The 26,994-nt window shown below is 45.8% G+C and overlaps 1 protein-coding gene across 3 annotated transcripts in view; it reads right to left on the bottom strand.

The window, feature by feature from the left end:
• The window catches only part of PTPRG (protein tyrosine phosphatase receptor type G), a 744,445-nt gene that overhangs the window by 72,819 nt on the left and 644,632 nt on the right, over positions 1 to 26,994 (bottom strand). For 2 of the 3 annotated variants that reach the window (XM_060111286.1, XM_060111288.1), the window contains exon 13: positions 18,176 to 18,308. In XM_060111286.1, the coding sequence (XP_059967269.1) occupies positions 18,176 to 18,308 (133 nt within the window). The remainder of the gene's footprint in view (positions 1 to 18,175; positions 18,309 to 26,994) is intronic. The other variant, XM_060111287.1, reaches the window with a different exon arrangement.

Raw genomic sequence — 26,994 nt, 5'->3', positions numbered from 1 at the left:
ATATGGTTTTGCTTTTTACTATTTGTCCTAGGGTTCTGTCTGTCCTTTTTTTTTTTTTTTTAGTATAGTTTTTTAGCACTTGTTATCACTGGTGGATTTGTTTTTTGTTTGGTTGCTCTCTTTCTTTCTTTTTTATTACTTTTAAATTTTTTCTTTATTTTTAATAATTTTTTATTTTAATAACTTTATTTTTCTCTTTCTTTCTTTCTTTTTTTCTCCCTTTTCTTCTGAGCCATGTGGCTGACAGAGTCTTGGTGCTCTGGCCCGGTGTCAGGCCTGTGTCTCTGAGGTTGGAGAGCTGAGTTCAGGACATTGGTCCACCAGAGACATCCTGGATCCATATAATATCAAACGGCAAAAGCTCTTCCAGAGATCTCCATCTCAACGCTAAGACCCAGCTCCACTCAATGACCAGCAAGCTACAGTGCTGGACACCCTACGCAAAACAACTAGCAAGACAGGAACACAACCCCACCCATTAGCAGAGAGGCTGCCTAAAGTCATAATAAGGTCACAATACCCCAAAACACACCACCAGACGTGGTCCTGCCCACCACAAAGACAAGATCCAGCCTCATCCACCAGAACACAGGCACCAGTCCCCTCCACCAGGAAGCCTACACAACCCACTGAACCAACCTTAGCCACTGGGGGCAGACACCAAAAACAACGGGAACTACGAACCTGCATCCTGTGAAAAGGAGACCCCAAACACAGTAAGTTAAGCAAAATGAGAAGACATAGAAACACAAAGCAGATGAAGGAGCAAGGCAAAAACCCACCAGACCAAACAAATGAAGAGGAAATAGGCAGTCTACCTGAAAAAGAATTCAGAGTAATGATAGTAAAGGTGATCCAAAATATTGGAAATAGAATGGAGAAAATACAAGAAACATTTAACAAGGACCTAGAAGAACTAAAAAGCAAACAAACAATGATGAACAACACAATAAATGAAATTAAAAATTCTCTGGAAGGGATCAATAGCAGAATAACTGAGGCAGAAGAATGGATAAGTGACCTGGAAGATAAAATAGTGGAAATAACTACCACAGAGCAGAATAAAGAAAAAAGAATGAAAAGAATTGAGGACAGTCTCAGAGACCTCTGGTACAACATAAAACTCATCAACATTCAAATTCTAGGGGTCCCAGTAGAAGAAGAGAAAAAGAAAGGGACTGAGAAAATATTTGAAGAGATTATAGTTGAAAACTTTCCTAACATGGGGAAGGAAATAGCCACCCAAGTCCAGGAAGCACAGAGAGTCCCATACAGTATAAATCCAAGGAGAAACGTGCCAAGACACGTATTAATCAAACTATCAAAAATTAAATACAAAGAAAAAATATTAAAAGCAGCAAGGGAAAAACAACAAATAACATACAAGGGAATCCTCATAAGGTTAACAGCTGATCTTTCATTAGAAACTCTGCAAGCCACAAGGGAGTGGCAGGACATATTTAAAGTGATGAAAGGGAAAAAACCTACAACCAAGACTACTCTACCCAGCAAGGATCTCATTCAGATTCGATGGAGTAATTAAAACCTTTTCAGACAAGCAAAAGCTAAGAGAATTCAGCACCACCAAACCAGCTTTATAACAAATGCTAAAGGAACCTCTCTAGGCAGGAAACACAAGAGAAGGAAAAGACCTACAAAAACAAACCCAAAACAATTAAGTAAATGGTAACAGGAACGTACATATCGATAACTACCTTAAATGTAAATGGATTAAATGCTCCAACCAAAAGACACAGACTGGCTGAATAGATACCAAAACAAGACCCGTATATATGCTGTCTACAAGAGACCCACTTCAGACCTAGGGACACATGCAGACCGAAAGTGAGGGGATGGAAAAAGATATTCCACACAAATGGAAATCAAAGGAAAGTTGGAGTACCAATTCTCATATCAGACAAAATAAGACTTTAAAATAAAGACTATTACAAGAGACAAAGAGGACACTACATAATGATCAAGAGATCAATCCAAGAAGAAGATATAGCAATTGTAAATATTTATGCACCCAACACTGGAGCACTTCAATACATAAGACAAATGCTAACAGCCATAAAAGGGGAAATCAATAGTAACACAAGCATAGTAGGGGACTTTAACACCCGACTTTCACCAATCTATAGATCATCCAAAATGAAAATAAATAAGGAAACACAAGCTTTAAATGATACATTAAACAAGATGGACTTAATTGATATTTATAGGACATTCCATCCAAAAACAACAGAATACACTTTCTTCTCAAGTGCTCATGGAACATTCTCCAGGACAGATCATATCTTGGGTCAGAAATCAAGCCTTGGTAGATTTAAGAAAATTGAAATCATATCAAGTATCTTTTCTGACCACACGCTATGAGACTAGATATCAATTACAGGAAAAAATCTGTAAAAAATACAAACACATGGAGGCTAAACAATACACTACTAAATAACCAAGAGATCACTGAAGAAATCAAAGAGGAAATCAAAAAATACCTAGAAACAAATGACAATGAAAACACGATGACCCAAAACCTATGGGATGCAGCAAAAGCAGTTTTAAGAGGGAAGTTTATAGCAATATAATCCTACCTCAAGAAACAAGAAACATCTCACATAAACAAGCTAACCTGACACCTAAAGCAATTCGAGATAGAAGAACAAAAAAACCCCAAAGTTAGCAAAAGGAAAAAAATCATAAAGATCAGATCAGAAATAAATGAAAAAGAAATGAAGGAAACGATAGCAAAGATCAATAAAGCTACAAGCTGGTTCTTTGAGAAGATAAACAAAATTGATAAACCATTAGCCAGACTCATCAAGAAAAAAAGGGAGAAGACTCAAATCAATAGAATTAGAAATGAAAAAGGAGAACTAACAACTGACACTGCAGAAATACAAAGGATCATGAGAGATTACTACAAGCAACTACATGCCAATAAAATGGACAGCCTGGAAGAAATGGACACATTCTTAGAAAATCACAACCTTCCAAGACTGAACCAGGAAGAAATAGAAAGTATAAACAGACCAATCACAAGCACTGAAATTGAGACTGTGATTAAAAATATTCTAACAAACAAAAGCCCAGGACCAGATGGCTTCACAGGCGAATTCTATCAAACATTTAGAGAAGACCTAACACATATCCTTCTCAAACTCTTCCAAAGTATAGCAAACGGAGGAACACTCCCAAATTCATTCTACAAGGCCACCATCACCCTGATACCAAAACCAGACAAAGATGTCACAAAGAAAACTACAGGCCAATATCACTGATGAACATAGATGCAAAAATCCTCAACAACATACTAGCAAACAGAATCTAACAGCACATTAAAAGGATCATACACCATGATCAAGTGGGGTTTATCCCAGGAATGCAAGGATTCTTCAATATACGCAAATCAATCAATGTGATACACCATATTAACAAATTGAAGGAGAAAAACCATATGATCATCTCAATAGATGCAGAAAAAGCTTTTGACAAAATTCAACACCCATTTATGATAAAAACTCTCCAGAAAGTAGGCATAGAGGGAACTTACCTCAACATAGTGAAGGCCATATATGACAAACTCACAGCCAACATCATTCTCAGCGGTGAAAAACTGAAAGCATTTCCTCTAAGATCAGGAACAAGACAAGGTTGTCCACTCTCCCCACTATTATTCAACATAGTTTTGGAAGTTTTAGCCACAGCAATCAGAGAAGAAAAAGAAATAAAAGGTTTCCAAATCAGAAAAGAAAAAGTAAAGCTGTCACTGTTTGCAGACGACATGGTACTATACATAGAGAATCCTAAAGATGCTACCAGAAAACTACTAGAGCTAATCAATGAATTTAGTAAAGTAGCAGGATACAAAATTAATGCACAGAAATCTCTTGCATTCCTATACACTAATGATGAAAAATCTGAAAGAGAAATTAAGGAAACACTCCCATTTACCACTGCAACAACAAAAAAATATACCTAGGAATAAACCTACCTAAGGAGACAAAAGACTTGTATGCAGAAAACTATAAGACACTGATGAAAGACATTAAAGATGATACAAACAGATGGAGAGATATACCATGTTCTTGGATTGGAAGAATCAATAATGTGAAAATGAGTATACTACCCAAAGCAATCTACAGATTCAATGCAATCCCTTTCAAACTACCAATGGCATTTTTCACAGAACTAGAACAAAAAATTACACAATTTGTTTGGAAACACAAAAGACCCTGAAGAGCCAAAGCAATCTTGAGAAAGAAAAGCAGAGCTGGAGGAATCAGGCTCCCAGACTTCAGACTATACTACAAAGCTACAGTAATCAAGACAGTATGGTACTGGCACAAAAACAGAAATATAGATCAATGGAACAGGATAGAAAGCCCAGAGATAAACCCATGCACATATGGTCACCTTATTTTTGATAAAGGAGACAAGAGTGTATACAATGGAGAAAAGACAGTCTCTGTAATAAGTGGTGCTGGGAAAACTGGACAGCTACATGTAAAAGAATGAAATTAGAACACTCCCTAATACCATCCACAAAAATAAAGTCCAAATGGATTAAAGACCTAAATGTAAGGCCAGACACTATAAAACTCGTAGAGGAAAACACAGGCAGAACACTCTATGACATAAATCACAGCAAGATCCTTTTTGACCCACCTCCTAGAGTAATGGAAATAAAAAGAAAAATAAACGAACGGGACCTAATGAAACTGAAAAGCTTTTGCATAGCAAAGGAAACCATAAACAAGACGAAAAGACAATGCTCAGAATGGGAGAAAATATTTGCAAATTAAGCAACTGACAATGGATTAATCTCTAAAATTTACAAGCAGCTCATGCAGCTCAATATCAAAAAAACAAACAACCCAATCCAAAAATGGGCGGAAGACCTAAAGAGACATTTCTCCAAAGAAGATATACAGATTTCCAACAAACACATGAAAGGATGCTCAACATCACTAATCATCAGAGAAATGCAAATCAAAACTACAATGAGGTATCACCTCACAGCAGTCAGAATGGCCATCATCAAAAAATCTACAAACAATAAATGCTGGAGAAGGTGTGGAGAAAAGGGAACCCTCTTGCACTGTTGCTGGGAATGTAAATTGGGACAGCCACTATGGAGAACAGCATGGAGGTTCCTTAAAAAACTACAAATAGAACTACCATATGACCCAGCAATCCCACTACTGGGCATATACCCTGAGAAAACATAATTCAAAAAGAGTCATGTACCACAGTGTTCACTGCAGCTCTATTTACAATAGCCAGGACATGGAAGCAACCTAAGTGTCCATCAACAGATGACTGGATAAAGAAGATGTGGCACATATATACAATGGAATATTACTCAGCCATAAAAAGAAACGAAATTGAGTTATTTGTGGTGAGGTGGTTGCACCTAGAGTCTGTCATACAGAGTGAAGTAAGTCAGAAAGAGAAAAACAAATACCGTATGCTAAGACATATATATGGAATCTAAAAAAAAAGAAAGGTCTGAAGAACCTAGGAGCAGGGCAGGAATAAAGACGCAGACGTAGAGAATGGACTTGAGGACATGGGGAGGGGGAAGGGTAAGCTGGGATGAAGTGAGAGAGTGGCATGGACATATATACACTACCAAATGTAAAACAGACAGCTAGTGGGAAGCAGCCGCATAGTACAGGGAGATCAGCTCAGTGCTTTGTGACCACCTAGAGGGGTGGGATAGGGAGGGTGGGAGGGAGACAAAAGAGGGAGGAGATATGGGCATATATGTATAGCTGATTCACTTTGTTATACAGCAGAAACTAACACACCATTGTAAAGCAATTATACTCCAATAAAGATGTTAAAAATTTTTTTTAAAGATATCACCAACCCAATAATAACCTCTGGTCCTTCCATTTTTGACAAGCTCCCCTGCAAACAGGATGGCTTAAAATACCCTTGGAATAAATAGAACTTGGGAGGAATCTATTCGGTACCGTTTGAACCTCCCTTCTGCCACAAATTTCTCTGAATTCGGTGCTGTTAGACCAATCCAGGGTTTTGCCTTTTCCCCATGCGCTCCTCTCATCTCTGAACAAACACTTTCCTGATTCACAATACAGATGGTGCAATAGTACGAGGGCTCCTCAGATAAGGTGGAGGTAGCAGTTGGCAAGTTATTACCAAATATAAAGTCCGATATTTTGTTTCCCCTTAAAACTTAAATGAGCAGAGAATTGGAGACTTGGTTCTAGCATTTGAAAGATGCACTTTTGTCACACAGGAAAATGTTCATTTAATTATATTTAATCCCCAAACCGCCTGGGCTATAGCAATTCACACTGAAAGGATTCCTATTCTTTCCAAACTCCACTGATAGAACAGTAAAGACTAACTCCGATGTAGGAAGGTTCTCTTTTTTAGAAGTTCTAATGAATCCGTGCAGAACTCTGAATTCAGGTTATGTGATTTCAAAGAACATTTGTTAACTTCTGATTTACTTGGTGGTTTTCTACTTCTAGGAATAGACATCCTCTAATTCTCAACTATTAGGTTTTTCTTCTCCCTTAATACAAGCTTTCATTTATTTTGTTAATTATTAGACTCCAAGTTGGGTAAAAGTGCTTGGCGCAGAAACCAAATTAGGGAGGAATCAAAACTTGGGAAAATGATTAAAAAGTGTTGGGGTGAGGAAGGGGAGGGGAGGGTGCTGTAATTCAGAACTTCTTGTCTCCCTCTATTGAGTACATTCTGCAACTACAACAACTGTCCTCAAAACCACGTACATACTCAGTGCGGCTACCAACATTAATCCGAGGAAATCACGAGTGTGTGGAGTGTTTTTGCAAATTTTCATAAGAACTTGAAATTTGCAGCTTCCTAAAATATTTAGACTTCCTCTCAACCCTTAGCCCTACTCTGAATTCTGCCAGACTCACTCTTTCGGGAATTTTGGAGCGGAGCCGGCTATCTCCGCAGTTTCTCCTCACACACAATCACAGGCGCTTCAAACTACCACCCTGTAAACTGACAACACTCCGCTGAGAAGCAAATGCCATAAAACTAACATCCTGAATAATCGAGGGGGCCACCTGAGCAACCCGACAGGACAGACTTGATCAGCCCTGGGAGAGAGGACACTTAATTCAGAGAAATCCAAAGAAAGGTGTTGGTTATGTAGCAGAGACTGAACATTATAAGGAGTTTCCCTTTTCCTGAAAAGCCAGCTTGGCTGAAAAATGTATCCATTCACTTCTGAACAGAGTGCGTCCTGTCTTTTAAGTATCACAGTGTTTAAATGGCAACCTTTAGTGGTGAATCTCTCCCTGCTTTTGTCTAAATGACTACGTGTTCCCTGGTTCTAAGAGCTTCAACTGGCATCTCAGGGCCAACTAGACAGCAGGGGGCCGGTTACTATAACAACGGACGGTTCTCGTGAATTCTGAGAGGCCCCTGAGTAGCCATTTGGGAAACAGTTGTTGAGCAAAAGTTGCCTAGGATCACCCACGTGACCCAGATCTCCCTGCACAGAGCTGCCCAGAGAAAGAAAAAAATAGCTGCCCATCTTCAGGAACAGCTGGGGTCTCTAGAGGCTCCCTACCCCCCCATGCTTTTAGCATCTCAGAGCAAGACACCACTATGTCATCAGAAACTCAACCCTCCGAGGCAAGCAGTTTGGGCATCATGAAATGTGCATTCTTCTCCCTACTGGCTCCACATGTTGTGAAGCTTTGTCGAGCTGGATTGTAACAGTTATTCCTAATGATTAAAAAAAAAAACTTCTTGAACTATACCTACAGGTACAGGTTCCCCAGAGAGATGAGTGACATGGGCAGTTTACCAGTTTATAAAAGAAAGAATGATGCCCAGAATACAGGTGGCCCCGTGAGTGGTCTGTTTACAGAAAAGATAAAGGTGATCACACAAAGCCACCAAAAAGTACGACTGGGAAGCTTGGCTTTTTCTAGACTTGAATTGCATGTAAACCCATCTTTTGATTCCCATGCCCTCCCTCACAAGAGATACAGAAAAGCAGCTTGGTCTGACCCAGTGCCTCTGTACATGCCCCAAATCCCCTCAGAAAGAATCTGAGCCTACCCACAAAAGTGGACTTTATTTTGCATAGAAGAATGCACATTTAAGTGGAGGGCAGAGATGGGCAGACTGGTGAGCAGGGGACCACAGCTGGCTCTGTGCAGCCTTCTAGTGCCATGAGGGGATGTGAGAACAGTGATGTCGATCTCCCTGTTTATCACAAGAACCCAGACAGCTGGGGTTTTAAGCAAAATCTTCCTATTTTCAAAATAATTCAGTTTTTTTTGTTTTGTTTTATTTTTTGCGGTATGCGGGCCTCTCACTGTTGTGGCCTTTCCCGTTGCGGAGCACAGGCTCTGGACGCGCAGGCTCAGCGGCCATGGCTCACGGGCCCAGCCGCTCCACGGCATGTGGGATCTTCCTGGACCGGGGCACGAACACATGTCCCCTGCATCGGCAGGTGGACTCTCAACCACTGCGCCACCAGGGAAGCCCAATAATTCAGATTTTTAAAAACAAGATGTCAGGACTTCCCTGGCGGTCCAGTGGTTAAGATTCCACGTTTCCACTACAGGGGGCATGGGTTCGATCCCTGGAAGGGGAACTAAGATCCTGTGTGCTGCATGGCACAGCCAAAAAGGGAAGGAAGGAAGAAAGGAAGGAAAGAAGGAAGGAAGGAAGGGAGGGAGGGAGGACATGTTTAAAAAAACCCCAAAACACAAGAATTCAGCTACATAAACCAGATGTGGAGGCCGCCAGTTCTTGACCTCTACTTGGGATAACCTTTGTTTACCTGCTCATCTCCTCCATTAACCTACAGGCTCCTTGAGACAGGAGTTCCGTCTCCTCACCGCATCTCCAGCGCCCGACACAAACTAGATGCTTGAGAAATGTCTTTGAATGAACAAATGAAGGAAGGAGTACACAAGCCAGCTGTAAAGGGTCTTAGGTCAACAAAACAAAACAAAGCCCTAGGTGTGAATATAGCTGACTCCTGAACAACGTGGGGGTTAGGGTGTCGACCTTTGCACAGTCGAAAATCTGCATATAATGTAGTTGGCCCTACATATCCACAGTTCCTCCACATCTGTGATTCCATGGATTCCACCAAACACAGATCGTATAGTACTGTAGTGTTGACTACTGAAAAAAAATCCGAGTATTAGTCAACCCCTGAAGTTCAAAGATGCGTTGTTCAAAGGTCAACTGTACTTCCCAAACATACTAGCTTGTGATCCTGGGCAAGTCCATTCCCCTTCTGGACACTGTCTTCTCCCTTGGAAGAAGGTGATGCAGTCCCCGCCACCTTGGCCACCACCCATGGCTGCTATGAGGATTAAGTCATGTCATGTTTGCTTCATGTTAATTCACCATTATTGACTGTTGTGATTGACAATGTTTCCCCCTTGCTATCTGTCCACAGGCACGTGCATGGGGGGGGGAATCACTGCTATTACACCATCTCCTTTGTGACTTTCCTGGGGTGGAGGGGGGGAGGGCAAACATCTAAACCAAATCCAGTCATCAGAGAGCACGCATGGAAGTGCCCGCTGCTAGAGCAGATGGGCGCAGAGCGTGTGCCCGGCTCACAGCAGCTTTGAGTGTCACGGCTGCTACTGTGGAATCCAGGAGGGATGCGAGCTCCGCTGGGCACACGTGGTCTGCCATTCCTCCATCAAGAAGGGTGTTAGCGCGTGCCCACACTTGACCTGACGTGCATCTGTTTGTCTACCAGAGGCTCCGTTATGCCAACTCAAAACCCACACATTTGTGGTTTGTGTCCCTTCCTATTTACTATGCTGTCTCCTCCGAACATCCAGGGAAGAGAAAAATTGCAGTGTCAACACAATGCACTTGCTTTCATGAACAGCCTTCTTAATGAGGAGGCACCAACGGAGGGCAAAATTTCTGAACATCTAAAGATGAGAGTAAAAGAGAGACCTTCTTCTATCTGCCTGTGAGGCTAAATTGGTGTTGACTGATTTACCACGGAATTTACAGCCGGCTCAGTCATGGGCTGAAGAGGGACGTGAATTTCTCAGATCAGAAAGTGAAATCCTTCTAATACCAAACTGCAAAAAACCCGGGTTAGATGTTACAATTCCCACTTTGAGTTTCCATTTTCTGTTCCAGAGTCTATGTAGTTAGCTCAGCCCTATCTGAGTCTGAGAAGAAAAGCTGTTTTATACTTCTGGAAAGTTCTTTCCCAAGCTAGAATTACGGTCAATAAGATGCTCAATTTGTCATCAAGGTACGATAGCACTGATTAGCTGGAACTAAGAACAGAACAGATAGGTGATATTATTCAACATCAAAATCTATTTGGCTTCTAAAACACTTGAAACTACATACAGTTGGTCCTCAAGTTTTCTCCTTTGTGTTTTTGGCAAGTCCAAAACATAGGATCTTTTCAACACACAAACATGTGCTATAAAAACAGGCTGTGGAAGGAAGTAAATGCCTCCAGACAAGCTATTCCTCGTCTAGGCAAAACAATGTAATGATTAACACACTGGGCAATGAAGTCAGAGTGGCTGGGTTCAAATCCAGGATCCACCAAAGATTAACACTGTGACTTATGATTTTACCAAGCCTCAGTTTTCTGATCTGCAAAATGGATGTAATAATTCCAAGGATTCGAATGTTCATCCGCTTAGCACATGTGTATTATGGTGAATACTCAAGAAAAGATTCTTGGCTGTTTAGGCCTTAAGATATATGAAGCCATGTCACGGTAAGACTTTCTTTGCTCATCAGAGAGAGAAGAGCTACCTTCAAAGCAATTTTCCTCAAGATTACAGAAAAGAAAAGAAGTAAAAATATCTTCACAATACTGACAATTTGAAGTGGACGCTCATGTCTTGCTCACAGTTGCTAAGGTATTCTGTGGAACAAGTTAATAAATAAACAAGTTGCATGCCCCAGCATACGGACTGGACACCCTGTATATAGCTCTTTCCCCAGCATCAACCTCAAATTATGCAAATCGCAAAGAAACCTTCTCCAAAATTTCCTCTTCTTTCTGAGTGGCAGCAGCTGTGCTGCTCCAAGTCTTCTTCAGGAACGTCAGCACATGAATGCCATGTAACAGCTTGTCTTGGTAAGACGGGGGGCTGGAGCTCTTGGAACGTCCTTTCTGACCGTAGTCATTCAAAAGGTGCGTTTTGTTACCATCTTGAGGAACGGGGCCAAAACGGCACACTTCAAAAAGTACTGAATTGATTTCTTCTCCCTCATTTCAACTGAAACGATGACAGCCCTGCACCATCGCATGTTGATATGGGTTACACTATTTTAAAGGCACACACAGGGCACCATTTATAAAAGGAGGCAAGTGGTAAGTGCTCATTGATTTTTCCTTGATTTTATCTTTTTTAGCTGTCCCACCGCCCTGACCCTGGTGCCAAAACGCTCTGCATGCTTCTTCCTAGCTTTACAGCACCTTTGCATTGTTACAGATTTTACTACATCTCTTCAAGGCAGACCTTTGCAAGGAGACTCGGAGAGAGAACTACCTGTAACATCTCAGCCAACCGTATTTCAAAATAAACTTCTCCCACAAACTCATGTTGCTACCTGTAAAAATGCTGCTCAAATAGCTCTCAATGGACCTCTGTATATCTTCCAGTTGACCAAAAATATACGAGGTCTCTACCTATAGTTTTTAGTTTGGGCCAAATGTGATGTAACAAGACTAACAATTGGCCTCCAAAGGGGTCCCTTTCAGGAAACATACTCTTAACCCAATGATGCCAAAGGGCCTAAGTATTAAAGGATACTTCTGGCTGTGCTCCACGAATATCAGTGCGCTCCCCGACTTATCCTGTGTCCTTGGGGCTGAGGGGCCATCTGTGGCCAATGGGGAGCAAACAGGAGTGGAGGATTACACTCCCGGGCCGTGCAGTTGAAAGCTAGGTGCCTTGTCGATTTTTCTATCAATTTTTTCTCCACCACAGGTGGGAAAGGGCTGCCCAACCCCCCTCAGACGTCACACGGTGAGGACTCAGCTTCGTGTGGTTAGGCCACTGGGTGGCGGGGGGGTATCTCCTGCAGCAGCTCCAGCAGCTGATTCCAGCACTGCCCAGGCTGACCACCCTGCCTCAGTGTTGTTTTGGAAGGGACAGGGCCGTGGGTGGGGTCACATCTTTAGTTACTCAGGGTGCGCTCCTCTGGAATTGTCTCCAAGCCCATTAAAAACATCACCCAAACCAATCATTAGCTTTACGGTCGCCCTTCCCTTTTTTGGCCCAAAATGGTTCTGCTCGGTAGGTTCACCTCCATTTCCACTATCCTTAGCTCCCAACAGGCAACTTTCAGCTATTTCTAGGATAAGTACTTTGCACAACTGAGATCATGCAAAAGAAGGAATTCTAGAAGGAAATTCCGAAAGTTATTTTCAAGCCATGTGTTAAGCAGTGAACATATAATTGGGAAGTGTGTGCAGTCCTACGATATGATCACATGTCCGGGACAGCATCTGTTTAGATCTGTAAACCTGATTTTCTTTATTCGAGAACAATGACTTCTCTTTAGGCACTGCAGGACCCAGAATTAAATTTGTATTTTTCTCTACAGTCAGGGATCTGATATTCGCCGCCTGCCAGGCACTGGAATGAGCATTTCCTGGTGCTCAGACCTAATCCTCACATGAACTCATTGGCACATTTCTGAACTCTGTTTTGCAGAGGAGGACGCTGAAGGTGATGGAGGAGTCTTGTCTAAGGTAGTGTTTCTCCCCCTTTTTTTCATAGGCACTTCCCCTAAGGGGCCTTTATAGACATTTTTTTCCTAATCACACTCTCCCAATGAAATTTTAATATCAACGACAAACTGCATATCTGTGTATGTACTAGGTGTGTGTGTGTGTGTGTGTGTCTGTGTGTGTGTGTGTGTGTGTCTGTGCTTGATATACAAAAAGTCAGTTTTTTCACCTTCCCCAAACCCATTTTTGCCGCTTTGGGGATGATCACATTCCCGGTAGGAATACATGCTCTAAGGCGACCCACGAGGTGAGGGACTGGTGAAGTCTGGCCCCAAATCCAGGCTGTCTGACTCTGGCCCGTGTTCGTACCTCACTTCCCAGTGTTTGCCGCTTTTCGTCTTGCCCTCCTGCAGCTTTGGCCCTTCACACGTTTCCATCACTCTCAGGATAAGGCAGTGGCATCCGGGGCCTTCGCGATCGGGCCCCTCCTGTCCCCTCATGCGTTGTTCCAGCAACATTGAACCACAGGTGCCTGCTTACGAGAGGCCGGGTTCTCTCTCTCCAGCGCCACGCCTCCTGCACTGGCTGGGGACCGCTGTGCTTCAAGGCCCAGCTCGGGCATCAGCTCCCCCAAGGAGCTTTGTCTGACTCCACCCCGCCCCCCAGCCTGCTGCAGTCCTGCCTGAGTGCTGTCACAGCAACTTGGGCTCACTCCTGTCCATACACTCGCCATAGTCTTTGTTTACCTGACTGCATCGCCCAGTGGACTGTGAGGGCCTTGAGGGAAGGGCCATCAACCCTAAATCACCAGGCCCAGCACGGCGTGTGGCAGGACCTCCATAAGCGCTCGCCGAATAGGAGCTGCAAGGGGCTCCGATGCCCACAGAACAGTAAAATAGCTTTATTATTTCATAGCAGAACCCTTAGCTGAACCTTCTAAACTCCTGCATGCACTCTTTAATAATCCTGCACTTGAGACAGGATTGAAAACACCCCTCATTTTCCAGGGCATGACACACACACGTGTGACACCAGAGTCCTAGTGAGAACCCGAGGCTGGCCGCGCTGAGCTCACACGCCTGCCTTGTTTCTTTCCGGCTATTTACACGTGTATTTCCCCTGCTATCCAAGTCTGATTTCTCTTTTCTTAGTGCAAATCCCTCCCCCTCCTTGATTCCGATTTCCCAGCTTTTGGAGGGGACACCGCCCTCTTCTGTCTGCCTGGCACCTGCATCCAGTCGCCTCTCTGGGTCTTGATGGTCCTTTGGGGAACCACCCCTTGTCCACCTTCAATGCATGTGGTTTCGAGGGCAATGTCCTCATTTCTGGGCTCCAAAGTTAAATATAAGACCCAGGCCTGACAAGTCTTCATCCCCGCTGGCTGCCAGAGGGCTCTGGGGATGGGCAAATAGCCTGAGTCAGTCCTAAGACATGCCATCTTGGGGTTTAACTGGCTCTACTGGAGGAGAGCAATGCCTTTTCCACTGGGATGGGGGGATGTAAGTCCAACATGGGCCAGAGGCCACCAAGTGGAAACAGTCAGAGGGCCTTCCCAAGAGGAAAGACCTTATAGACAGAGAGACTGCAGATCCCAGAGACAGAGGGAGAGAGAGAGAGGCTCACTAAGCATGCCGAGCCCTGTTTTCCTTGGTCTGTCTTCCGAAAAGAGCTGGGCCTGATGCTCCTGAACATCCAACGTCACGAATCAACCAACTCTTTCTTTCCTGTGCTTAAGGTAGTTTGGAAGAGGTCTCTGTCAGCTGTAACAGAAATGGTTCTGACCAGTAGTGGATGAGAACAATGCACACTCCTGAGCCCACAGTAGGCATTTCAACAAATGTTGGTTGCCTTTCCCTTCCCTGGTCAAAGAAAGCAGCTGAGTCTAACAGTAAGGCACTGGCACAATAGGCCCACGGATCCCAAGTCCATGTGACTTAGAGCTGAACATCCATCACGCTCAGCCTCCACAGGATTCACTGTAGTACCAGGTATGTATCTCAGTGGTTCAATAAGTTTATGGATTCTAGATTGAAGACATCTTGTGTTCAAAACCAGGGTCCACCACTTCCTGCAGGACCCTTCATGAGTCACGTGCCCCCCCGAGCTTCTGCCCCCCCCCCTTTTTTTCTGCGGTACACCGGCCTCTCTCTGTTGTGGCCTCTCACTGTTGTGGAGCACAGGCTCCGGACGCGCAGGCTCAGCGGCCATGGCTCACGGGCCCAGCTGCTCAGCGGCATGTGGGATCTTCCCGGACCGGGGCACGAACCCGCGTCCCCTGCATCGGCGGGCGGACTCCCAACTACTGCACCACCAGGGAAACCCTGCCCCTTACTTTTAATATGGGGATGGTAACATACAAATTTGTCGTAAGGATCCCAGGAGATGGGGCCTGGCGAGGGCTTGGCACAGCAACTGGTGCTCAAAAAGGACTCTGTGGGGCTTCCCTGGTCTCCGCAACGGGAGAGGCCACAACAATGAGAGGCCCGCATACCGCAAAAAAAAAAAAAAGGACTCTGTGAACATCAGCAAACACCAACATCGTGCAAGGGACACTAGTGGAGAAACAATTCAGAGTCCTCGGCTTTCATTTCCAACGGTTTCATGAACCCGTGCAATTGCAGTGAAAAGAGCCCTAAGTGAACACACAGAAACCAGAGCAATAGCTGTAAAGGCTCAGTCCTCGGTGGTAGAAACTGCCACCGTGGCGAGCTGGTTGGAACCCCCGGCGTCAAGGCCTGCCACCTGAGGAAACACTCCAGAAGGTTTTGATCTGCCGCGATGCTCTGCTTAGGTCAGGTCTGTTGACCAATCATCCGCTCTCACCGCGCCTCAAAAGGCAGGAGAGGAGCGCTGCTGGTCTAGCTTCAAAACTGCCTCATCGAAGGGAAACACCCGTCTTCTCTGCATTTACCCATATTCTGTGTGAGATCCCCAACGCGTCCCTCTTTCACATTAATAACAAAGAAAAAAAAAGATGGACATTAAAAAGGTCTTTATCTCTCTAGGCTGTTCTCATGCTTAGCAAACTTGTCCATCCTGATGCTAGTTCAATTTTACTTTGCTTGCTCTGTAAGAATTTTCTCCTTCCTGCTCATTTTTGTGTACTGGCGTTAGGAGTTTGGTAAAAACTCACAGGCAGCATCTACTGGAGGAGGTTTAAAGCTCTGGTTACTTTAAACCAAGCTTTGAATATAAACATATATATGTACATATATATAAGTAATATATATAAGAGATTCTAAATATATTTTAAACATGAAATAATCATGTATTACTCAATACATATGTTTGAGTCAGACTCACTGAGTTTGTCAAAAATATAAACAGTGTGAATTTCTAATGGGAAAAAACACCTTGAATGTAAGGGTCTTGAAAGCTCTCTTTATGACATTACACAGCCCCTTCCTGTAAGCAGCTTGCCCTCAACATGTCTGCTTGGCCAAATGTCCATGGTCTTCTTTGGCCAGAGTGATCCATTCTCAGGTAGGCAGAGAGCCAAGGTGGGCCAACCAGAAACAACCCTGAGGTTTTTGCTAGAACTATTTGGAACAGGAACTTTTTCACACTGGGGTTGCTAGGGTTACCCAGCCTGGGACAGCTGTGGGTTCTCTGTGCTCCTTTGTGGGGAGAGTCTGCAACTAAAACCACACAGCACCAAAAAGAGCCAAGAGAAGGGCAGGCAGACCTTTCGTTCCCTCTATGTGCTCAGTTCAACCCACGTTAGGCAGCCTCCCACTTACTAACGGGCTCCAGACAACTACTTGTTTGCAAACCACTGTCCTGGAGAAAGGATGGCATGGAGGTGAGTCTAGTGTTTCCAGGCTCACCCTGAAACACAATATAATCCACATCTAGCTGGTCTGTAGCACTAACAGGGCTATAGTTAGACGCCGGGGGAAGCCTCAGATGAACGCTTCCTTCTTCTCTTTTCCTTCCAACTGAAAACAGACCTAGGGACACAGGCCAATCTGTCAGCAGATTCTGTTGATCCCACCTTCAGAATGTATCTCTATCCAATCAGTTCCACAACCTGCACTGCTGCCCTCATGGGAGACACCATCACTCCTTCTGGGACCAGTTCAGTAGTCTTCTACCTGGTCTCTCTGCTTTTGCAGCACAGCCAAGTCATCCTGAAGTTAGATCACAACACTTCTCTACCGAACAGTACTTCTCTTAGGGTCAAAGGCAATGTGTGTACAATGGCCCACAAAGCGGTACCTGACCCAACTCCCTTCCATCCTGTTTCTTCCTGATACCCTCTCTCCTACCACTCTCCCCCATTCTCACCTGCTCCAGCCACACCTCTTGGCCATTCCTGGAACATACGAGGCGCACTCCTGCCTCAGGGCATTTGCACATGCTGTTTCCTCTGCCTGGAACATGCCCCACATGGAACCCATTTGACTCCTTCCTCCTTTAGGTCTTTGGACAAATACCACTCGCCAGGTAGGCCTTCCTTAACCGCTCTGACCACTCACCGCTAAGCCTCAGCATCCTCCCTCTGCTTTCCAGATTTAGTTTTCTCCATTATACACTTACCACCACCTTGTTTTTGCTTTACTTATTGCCTGTCTCCCCCACTAAGATGTAAGCTCCATGAGAGAAGAGTGTCTGGCACACCATAGGGGCTCAAAATTCCTCAAATGAATGGAAAGAAGGGAGGGAGGGAGGGAAATATGACACCTATTCATCAGTGATGAAGCTTGTTAAAGGGCAGAAGCTTCCTACGTCAGTCTGAGAGGTGAAGGCAGCCAGGCCAGCCACGTGGGCCAGCCTGCTTCACTCAGTTAAACTGGCTGACAGAGTGTAGCTGAAAAAACACACAACTTTTAAATAGAAGCTGCAAGCAGGCTTCCCGTGGGAAGCAGTGAGAACCAGTTCAAGGATGATGCTAACATAAGGATGACTTTCCATCAGCCATCTTTATCCTGTGTGTATTAAATGCCACACAACATGATAAACGTTCTCCTATCACCGAATTTTCAGCAAAGGGCTATGAAAAAAATTTTCAGGTCAAGAGGAGCTATTATGTGGATACGACAAAGCGAAGCATGGTCTCAGGGAAACTGGAAATGCTATGAAACTTATTAACTCATTTTGCAGGTTTAGGAACTAAAGCTCAAAGTGGAAATGGGATTTGTTGCCAGCAAGTAGCAGGCCTGGGATTTGAACCCGGATCTCCCTGATTCCCAAGCAAAAGCCTCTCTGGCACTAAATCCTAGAAACTCATCATGAGCGCTTTCATCTCAGTAGTGGCTCTCCACCGGCTTCTTGCAGATAAAGCGGATCTCCCAGGTGGCGACACCAGAAACACTCCAGCTACCTTACCTTTCTGAATGAAGAGGCCATGGGCTTCCCCTCCCCTGGGGCCAGCCACCCCCCCGCCAGGGCAGCATGCTGACAGCACAAGCCGACGCCCACACCCTCTCTGTCATTGCTGCCTGGCTGACTCACCTCCAGTAAACTAGGACAGCAATGAGAAGGATGAGGCACACGAAGGTCAAGGCTGACACCACAATCAGAGGGACGATCCACTCCATCCTCCCTGGAGAAGGGCGGCTTATCATTCCAGAGGTGTTCTTTTCTGCTGCAAAGAGAAAACCATGCCAGTTAGAGGACAGAGGCTAGCCGAGCCGGGGGGCTGGGCAGCCAGAGTGTGATGCGGATTTCTGCTCCAGTTTTGGGTGGTTTCTGGAGAACAAGGCTACCTGGTGACAAGGGGCAACCTGCAGCCCACACTGCTTCCCACTGAGTCCCAAGCCAAATGGGACCTTTTCTGCAGGCTGCACCCTGTAATCGCCAGTGGGATGGATTTGCAGGTAGAGTTCAAGGTGCTGTTAAGAAGAGTTGCACGGAAGACAGAGACCCAGCCTCTCTCCAAGAACCTTACTGTCCCTGAGCGGCCTTTGGATACACTGAAGAAATGTGCTCAAGTTGGAAGGTAGCACAAAACTTGCCCGTGGAAAGAGGCGGGGGAGCCTTGCAGGTTTGCCAAGGCAGGAGGGATGGAGGCAACGATGGGTTTTACTAAGGTAACCGGCTGTGACTGCAATGGGTATGTCTTTCTTTGTCTGTTTAGCATCTGTTACCCCTTCCTCTAGTAACTGCACCCATTTCTGCTGTGGGAGACCACCTCTCCCCAACAGACAGTCCTGGTGGCACAACTGTCCAAGTGTGGGCCCCCCAGGCTCCCGACCAAGGGGAGGGGCAGGACTCAAGCTAAGGCAATGGTGCTCTCACCCCCAGAATCTCAACGAGCCACTCAAAGTCTGAGCAACCGCACATCCCAGCAGGAGCACCCAGACTCCTCTGCCTACCAGTTCCCCAGAGATCCTGTTTTTCCTCAAATATGGTTCAAAAGCTTTTCCTTTGATCTCCTCTCCCTCCCGCCCCCTCTCCCCATTCTTCTAAAAGCTCTCAGACTGGCCGCCACGCCTCGCTCTCCTCCGAGCGCACAGCGGCTACTCAACAGCAGCCAGTGCAGGGGTTAACCAGGGAAGCTTGTGAAATGGTCCAGGATTCTCTCTGGTCAACCAGCGCCTCTTACCCCAGCAGCTCCTCCTGTCTCTCAGGCCCCGAGGATCTTCACAAGTCCCCAGCAGCCTCAGGTGAGAACCTAGTCTCTTGAACTGTGGGGTCAATGCCTGGAAATCTCCAGGTAGCCCGAATGAAGCTCAGATGCGATGCGGGGCTGGGAAGAGCCCAGGTACACAGAGACGGTCACGAGAGGCACGCGGCGAGAAAGTGAAGGTTCGCTGTGACCGCAAGAAGCCCAAAGAATCATCCACAGCTGGCTGCAGGCTGACCCGTGCTCAGCAAGGATTCCTCCTGCTCTGCAAAAACGAGGCCAGCCTGCAGCCAGCCGCACGCGTCCGTCTGCTGGATGGACTAAATGCAGGGCTAATCAGGCTGCGTTTCCAAGAGAGAGGAGGTGGGCTGAGCAGGAAAGAGATAACTGTCCCTGGGAGGAGACTGCTAAAGAGGCAAGACCTGGAGTGAAGAAGAAATGGGTTACAGGGTTTTTACTGGGTTTCCTCGAATGTACTGGACCTTGATGCCCTCCTTTGTTTCATGCATAGGCAGGGCCAGATTTATGTCCAGCTCACAGGTAAAAAGACACAGAGGCAGGCAAGTGAGGCACACTCTGATTAAAAAGCACAGGAGGGCAGCCGGCGGTTTATAAACTGCCTTCCTAACTGTGCCAGCCCATTTCTCGATATCCCTTGCTCCACAATTTTTCATCAGGCAGCTATCTGTCAAGCCCCGACTGTGTGTCAGGCACGGTGCTAGGGGAGGTGGATGCAGCAGAACATCAGACAGGAACAACCCTGTGCCCGTGGGGCAGGAACTTACAGGGGGAGAAGCAGACACATGACCAAGCAATTAGAATAAAATGAATGTGACGCCAGGGAAAGCACAACAGGTACAGGGGAACAGCTGTCCTAGCCCAGGAATTCTGGAGGGGCTTCCTGACGTTCGGGTGGGAGCTGAAGGATGAAGGGGAGTTAGCCAGGCCAAGGGCAAGGGCAGGTGTGTTCTGGAGAGAGTGCACTGAAGCGGGGGGAGGGGGTAGGAGAACAAGAGGGGCCACCAAGATGGAGCGTTAGAGGCCACCTCAGCCAGGGTCTATAGGCTGAATTACGGGCACCGCTTTTAGGCCCCAGGGCTTGCAGTGGAACTCACTGCAGTATTGTAAGCTGAGGCAGACAAGCATCAGATGTGCAGTCTATCCCTCAATATAATGCTTTAATTGCAAAGCTCTGGCCGCCAGCCACACTTTCCCCCATTGTTCTTGTATTTTTAGATAAAGCAGGGATTTTAATTAGGAATTTATGGGATTTTAATTATGTAGCTCCTACGTGGTATGAGTTAACTGGCTTAGAATGTGCAAATACACGTGCGGCAAGAACCACAGTTGCAAATGAGGTTAATTTTTCAGGGCTCCAGCAGGGGGCAGCCCAGCCAGGTAATAATCTGGCAGGCAGTGGGGAATCCCCAAGCCCGGATGGTCCTGTTAATGGAAAATATGGCAGGAGGGCTGACATTACAGGCCACACGTCCAAGGAACTCACTATCCACCGTGGGAAGCCCCTGCATACCCAGGGTCTTATTTCTTATTTCTCTTTTTTTTTTTGCGGTATGCAGGCCTCTCGCTGTTGTGGCCTCTCCCATTGCGGAGCACAGGCTCCAGACGTGCAGGCTCAGCAGCCATGGCTCACGGGCCCAGCTGCTCCGCGGCATGTGGGATCTTCCCGGACTGGGGCACGAACCCGTGTCCCCTGCATTGGCAGGCGGACTCTCAACCACTGCGCCACCAGGGAAGCCCCCAGGGTCTTATTTCTTTCCTTGCCTTCTTACAGAAAAGGATTCCTGCCTGGGCTACTACACAGTAGGCAGCTATGGGTAGGAGACCGAATACAAACCCCAGGTCCTTCTCATGCTCAATCACTGAAAAGGACCCTTCGCCAAAACTGTCCCTCAGGTCTCACCACTGAGCTACTTCTCTTTCTAATATTTCATGGCGCTGTGTAAGGTTTTGTTGTTGTTGTTGTTTTTGTGAGGGGATGGAGGAGTGAACACATCAGAAATCCTTCTCTGGACAGCCCCCGAAATGGCGGTTTCTATGGAGGAGAACTCAGGCCGGCAACAACTTGCAGTGTGAGAGAGAGACCTAAGGAAATTTTTCTGACAGCAGTCTAATCTTGGCCTGGACTAATGACTGGCAGCCGGATTTGCCTGGGTCTTTTACATAAAGGTCAGACAAATATAGGAGTGCTACTGGATTTCCATGTGGGCATGATCAAGCTGAGTTCATGCGAAAATTCACAGTACTGCTTTGTCTTCGCAGTACCAGGAGCCTGGAATTTCATGCCATGGCCGCACAGTCATGTGGAATCTGTTCCTGTCACTCTCCTGAGGAATCCCACACTGCCCTCAGGGACAGCAAAACCCTTCATGAGCGGGCCTTCCTCCCACCCCATCATCGCCTGCTGCGCCCCCTGCAATGGGTTCTGGCCACACCCACCCACCCAGTGACCATGATGGGCCATGGGCCCACCTCTCTGCCTTTATCCCTGCCGATCTCACTGCCAGGAACACCTTTCCCATCCCGCCTTCAGAAGCTCCTCTTCATTCCTCAATCCTGGTTCAGGTGCTACCTTCTCTGTGAAGCCTCCCCAAACCCTCGGTCTGTGCTCTGGAGGGTAAAGATCACAGGTTCAAATCCTGGCCTGCCACCTTCTACGTGACCTCTAACCAATAACTGAAATCAGTTTAGGCCTGGAGTTCTTCATCTATAACATGGGATAAAAGAACCTACTTCATAGAGGTGGTGGGAAAACTTAAGATGCATGTAGAATGCTTAGACGTGTGCCCAGCATTGAGCAAATGCTAAGTAAATACTCTCGTTCTCGTCATGGTGGTTGTCACTGTGCACTTCTTTTACGGCACACATCACACTCAATTACAAGTGCTCTTTTACTACTTACTGTAAGGTTCCCCCAAAGCAGGGCTGATTTTCTCTGTATATAGAACAGTAATAAAGCTCTGTCTCCCACTAAGCTGTGCAACTCTGGGCAAGTTACTTAACCTCTCTGGGCCTCAGTTTCCTCATCTGTAAATGGAAATAATAATATTGCTCACTACATGGTGGGTGGCGTGAGGATTACATGAGCTAATGCAATAAAACACTTATCATGTTGCCTGGCAACCATAAGCACCTGGTTACCATTATCAACTGTGATGATGATCATCACGTCCCCACCCACCACCCACAGCATCACTAATTATCATCATCACCACCACCATCCTCTCCCTCTTCAACACCCTAGCACAGCGCCAGGCAGATGCTGAGTGCTCATCGGATGTTTGCTGAATCTGAATCCCCGTTATAAATGAGGGCATGTGTGGCAACCGCACAGAACCTCAGATGGGTTCTATGGGCATCAGCAGCAGGGGGCTGCCTGTGAGGAGACCGCCAGTGAAGAGCCAGAACCTCAAAGTCTGCCCCGAGACAAGACTGCACAATGCTTCTTGCCATCCTTCAGGAGAGACGCTTGTCCCACTGCCTGACTCAATCTGTGGCCCGGCAGGCCCTCAAAGGAGAAAGTGTAATCAAACAGTGAAATACCAGAAGCTACTAGGGACACATAACATGCCGCCTGACCTGGGTATACACTCTCTTCCTCCTTTGCTTCAGTCTCCTGACAATCTTCCCCACGTCAAGGCCCCCAGAGACTAGAACATACTATCAACTTTTCAGAGAAACCAACATCCTGCCCTTCAGAGTCAGGCAGACCTGATTACAAATTCTGGCTTAGGCCTTTCTAGCTGTGTGACTTTGGATAAGTGACTGCCTGTCTCTGAGCCTCTGGTCGCTCCTCTGTCAAAGGGAAACAGATGATAATGCTCACCTCTCAGGGGACTTAGAAGGATTAAATGACACAATCCATGCAAAGCAGATTGTGCCAGATGCAAAACGAAATCACGGGGCCTCTTGTTCAGAAATTATTAAAGAGTTTCATAAAACGACAGTAGAACATGAAGGCCAACACAGGGCCTTCTGAGCACCGGGCTGTGTGACTGCACGGGCTGCATGCTCAGAAAGCTAGCCTTGACCAGTCAAGCACTGAGCACAGTGCCCACGTCCAGAGAACGTTCGTTCTTCCTTTCAATGGAACCAAGCAACGGCGCTGACAGTGTGATAAAATTAGATGCTCCCAACTGTTAGAAGCAGCTCACTTTTATTCAGAGCTTCACTTGTATCCCAGCTGCCTCCTGAAAGGTCCAGCAGAGCTTGGCCGCCCTGCTCCTGGAAGGTTTGCCTCTCTCCGTGATGCCCGAATCCTGACACCAGGACAAGTGCAGGACCTCTGGGTTAATGCACCTCCTTCTCGCCTCCATCTCTGATTTGTCCAGCTGGTTTGGGTTTGCCAGCAGGCCTAGCCCTTTGATTCCTGCCTGCCATGGGTTGTGTGAACTGGCAGCCCACAGATGTGTCTGGCTTGGCACCCCTCCCCCGGGAATTATTAATTAAATTGTGAGTTAGTTGCCAAGATTTAATAAACAATAGAGTTCACAAAGTAATCAAAATCAAAAAAATAAAAATAAAAAAGGGAATCTTCTCCTGGAAATGCTCAAAACTGGCTAGCAACACAGGTCTGAATTCCCACATGGCAAACATCAGCTAGAACCAAGCAGCACACTCTCTAAGACAGGGCATGGCTCATCAGTTTGCCACAGTCCTCACTGCTCCCTAATGTCTCACATCAGACCGGCTTTCTTCACTCCTGACTCCTGCTGCCAGCTCCCTCTGGCCAGTCGAGTTTCTGTCTGCAGGACGGCACTCTGACCCAAAGAATCAGCAGAACAACGCACACACCTGGGACTTTTACAAAGGCCTTATCATCAAAAGCAAAAATCATGGTTTAATAAAACTCCTGACCAGGATTCTGAAATTACTAATTCAGCTCGAGAGAAGAGGCTGCTTCTGACCAGGCAGCTTTCCCAATTCCATATTTATTTTCAAAGGGATTTTATTTTTCAACCAATTAGAAATGAATCAGACAGTTGCTCCATCTATAAACGTGGGCCATTCCTCTCTGTGAACTTGGACCTTCTTCATACTCTTTCCAGGGCTGCATCTTGCTGGTCTGTGTGTAAAAGGATAAAAATGGAAAGGAGGTATCAACTTACACCCCCCTCTCCCCCAGTAGATGTGATGTGCAGATGAGGGGCTGCTAGGAGGGTCAGAAGATGTGAGGCCAGGCAGGGCCGGGACTCAGAGAATGAGCCGGTTTCAGAAATGTCTTCCAGTGGAAACTTACGGCAAAATGCTGTCTAATACCTAACCCTCTCTGAGCATCTGCGGGAGGGAGGTAGGGTTTAATGACCTCCCCACAGCCCTTCCTCCTCCCAGCTTTTATTTCAGCATCCACCAGTATCTGAGTAAAGTGCCTCCATTCTGCTTTTTCCAAAAAATTAAAAAAAAAAAAAAAGAAAAAGAAAAACAGTTTTCAGTGGCATATGTCATCACTGAATTAATGCTGTTTGCCTTTTACTGGCTTGGCTCTCATCCCAGTAGAAGCAAATAAAAACGGAGTACAATGTACTATAAATGCTACAGGCAGTGAGACATCAGATGGACCTTTCTGAAACACTTCCTACCCCACAGTGAGGGCTCAACTTCTGCTTCAGGACAAGAACTCCTACGTGGTCAAGACTAAAATGAGCTTGGATCTGAGAGGCCACTCTCAGGACTCGGGGAAAGTAGGATTCTTTCACTTTTCAAGAAAGATTAGGAGCAGAACAACCTGCACACTCAGACATCTACAGCCGGGTTCAGTCGTGCACAACCGGACTGCATTTGCCCTGATAAGGCCACTCCCTCAAAACCACCCGCAGCTGTGAATTAAGGCATTGTTTTTTTTAAAAAAAAAACTGTGGTGAAACACACATAAAAGTCACTGTCTTAACCATGTCTAACAGTACAGTTCAGTAGGGGTAAGCATATCACACTGTTGTGCAACCGATTTCCAGAATCTGTTTTTCATCTGCAAAACTGAAACCCTGCACCTTTTAAACAGCAATTCCCCATCACCTCGACCCCAGCTCCTGGCGACCACCATCCTACTTTCTGCCTTATGACTTGACTACACTCTAGGTACCTCATGTAAGTGGACTCATATATATATGTAATCATATACACACACATATATATATATATATATTTGTCTTTTTGGGACTGGCTTATTTCACTAATGAAACAAGTCCTCAAGTTTCATCCATGTTGTAGCATGTGACACGATTTCCTTCTTTTTTAAGGCTGAATAATATTCCACTATAGGTATATACCACATTTTGTTCATCTATTCATCGGTCATTTGGGTTGCTTCCACCCCTTGGCTACTATAAATAATGCTGCTATGAACATGAGTGTACAAATATCTCTTCAAGGCCCTGCCTTCAATTCTCTTGGGTAAATACCCATAAGTGGGATTGCCGGATCACATGGTAATGCTATTTTTAATTTTGCGGGGAACCTCCATACTGTTTCCCAAGTGGCTGCACCACTTTACATTCCCACCAACAGGGCACAAGGGTCCCCATTTCTTCACATCCTCATCAACACCTTATTTTCTATTTTGCTTTGGTTTGGGGGTTTCATGGTAGCCCCCCTAATGGGTGTGAAGTAAACAGGCAGCCGCTTTTTTATAGGGCCACAAAATGTGTCTTATTTTTCTGGAGCCCTGGCATTAGCTAAACCACTGTTGCAGAGACATGATTGTGGGTTACAAATACATATATTCTCCTGCAACGGGACACGGGTTCCATGTTCCAATTACCAGGTCTGAGCTGGATTTAGAGCATCTGTCATGTGTTTCAATTTATGTCACCACTAGGAGTTCTCATCAATAAGCCCTCCTTACCATTTCACACAGAGCTCACTTAATCAGACTCAACAGTGGAACTGTCATGTGTATTTCCATGAGGTGCTGGAAAATTGAGGGCGTGTGATAAATCCCAATTTAATTCGAAGTCCCATATATACGGCAGGTCCTTATCTACCAGAAATCACCGCCACAGACACGTCATTGCAATGTCACGTGACTCTGCCATCAGTCCGGACTCACGTCAAACACGCCACTCCTTACAGCCTGAATCCCTGACCCCAGCCTCTTTGGAAACCTCCGTGTTCTTGGTGAGGTCTGGTTGCCTGCACTAAGAGATACACAGGCCGTCCTAGTTCAAAGATCACTCAGTGGGGGGCAGAAACTTCCAAGGACCCAGACACTTCCTGGGAGGAAACTAAATCGCACGGGTGCCTTCAGGGCACCCGAGCTAGTTTTTTCCAACACTCCCAGGACTGACACAGCCAAGAGCCGGGGCAAGCAGAATTATGTAGAAAACTTCTCCCCACAAAAAAACCTGACCAACAAAACTAGCCCAGGCTGCGAACTGCCACGGTCGTCCATACGAGTGCCTGTTCTATTTTATTTTAAATAAAGTATGCAACATTTTCCTACCTCCCTATACCCCAGCTGAGTTTCACATTCATGATGTCTGCCCTATCTTCATGAGCCTGTATTGCTACTTCTTTCTGACCTTAAATTAACTACTATTTTTTCCCTCAAGTAAACGTCTTTGAAAAGGAACTTTATGTTAATACTAGAAATCATAGTTTCTCCACCATGGCACTATCAACACTTTGGACCAGGTCAGTCTTTGTTGCGGGGCTGGTCTGTGCCCTGTAGGATGTTTAGCAGCATCCTTGG

Source organism: Mesoplodon densirostris, chromosome 10, assembly GCF_025265405.1.
Source record: "Mesoplodon densirostris isolate mMesDen1 chromosome 10, mMesDen1 primary haplotype, whole genome shotgun sequence".
Lineage (NCBI taxonomy): Eukaryota > Metazoa > Chordata > Mammalia > Artiodactyla > Ziphiidae > Mesoplodon > Mesoplodon densirostris.
Note: the sequence above shows the minus strand (reverse complement) of the source record. Positions and strands in the feature narration are given on the sequence as shown.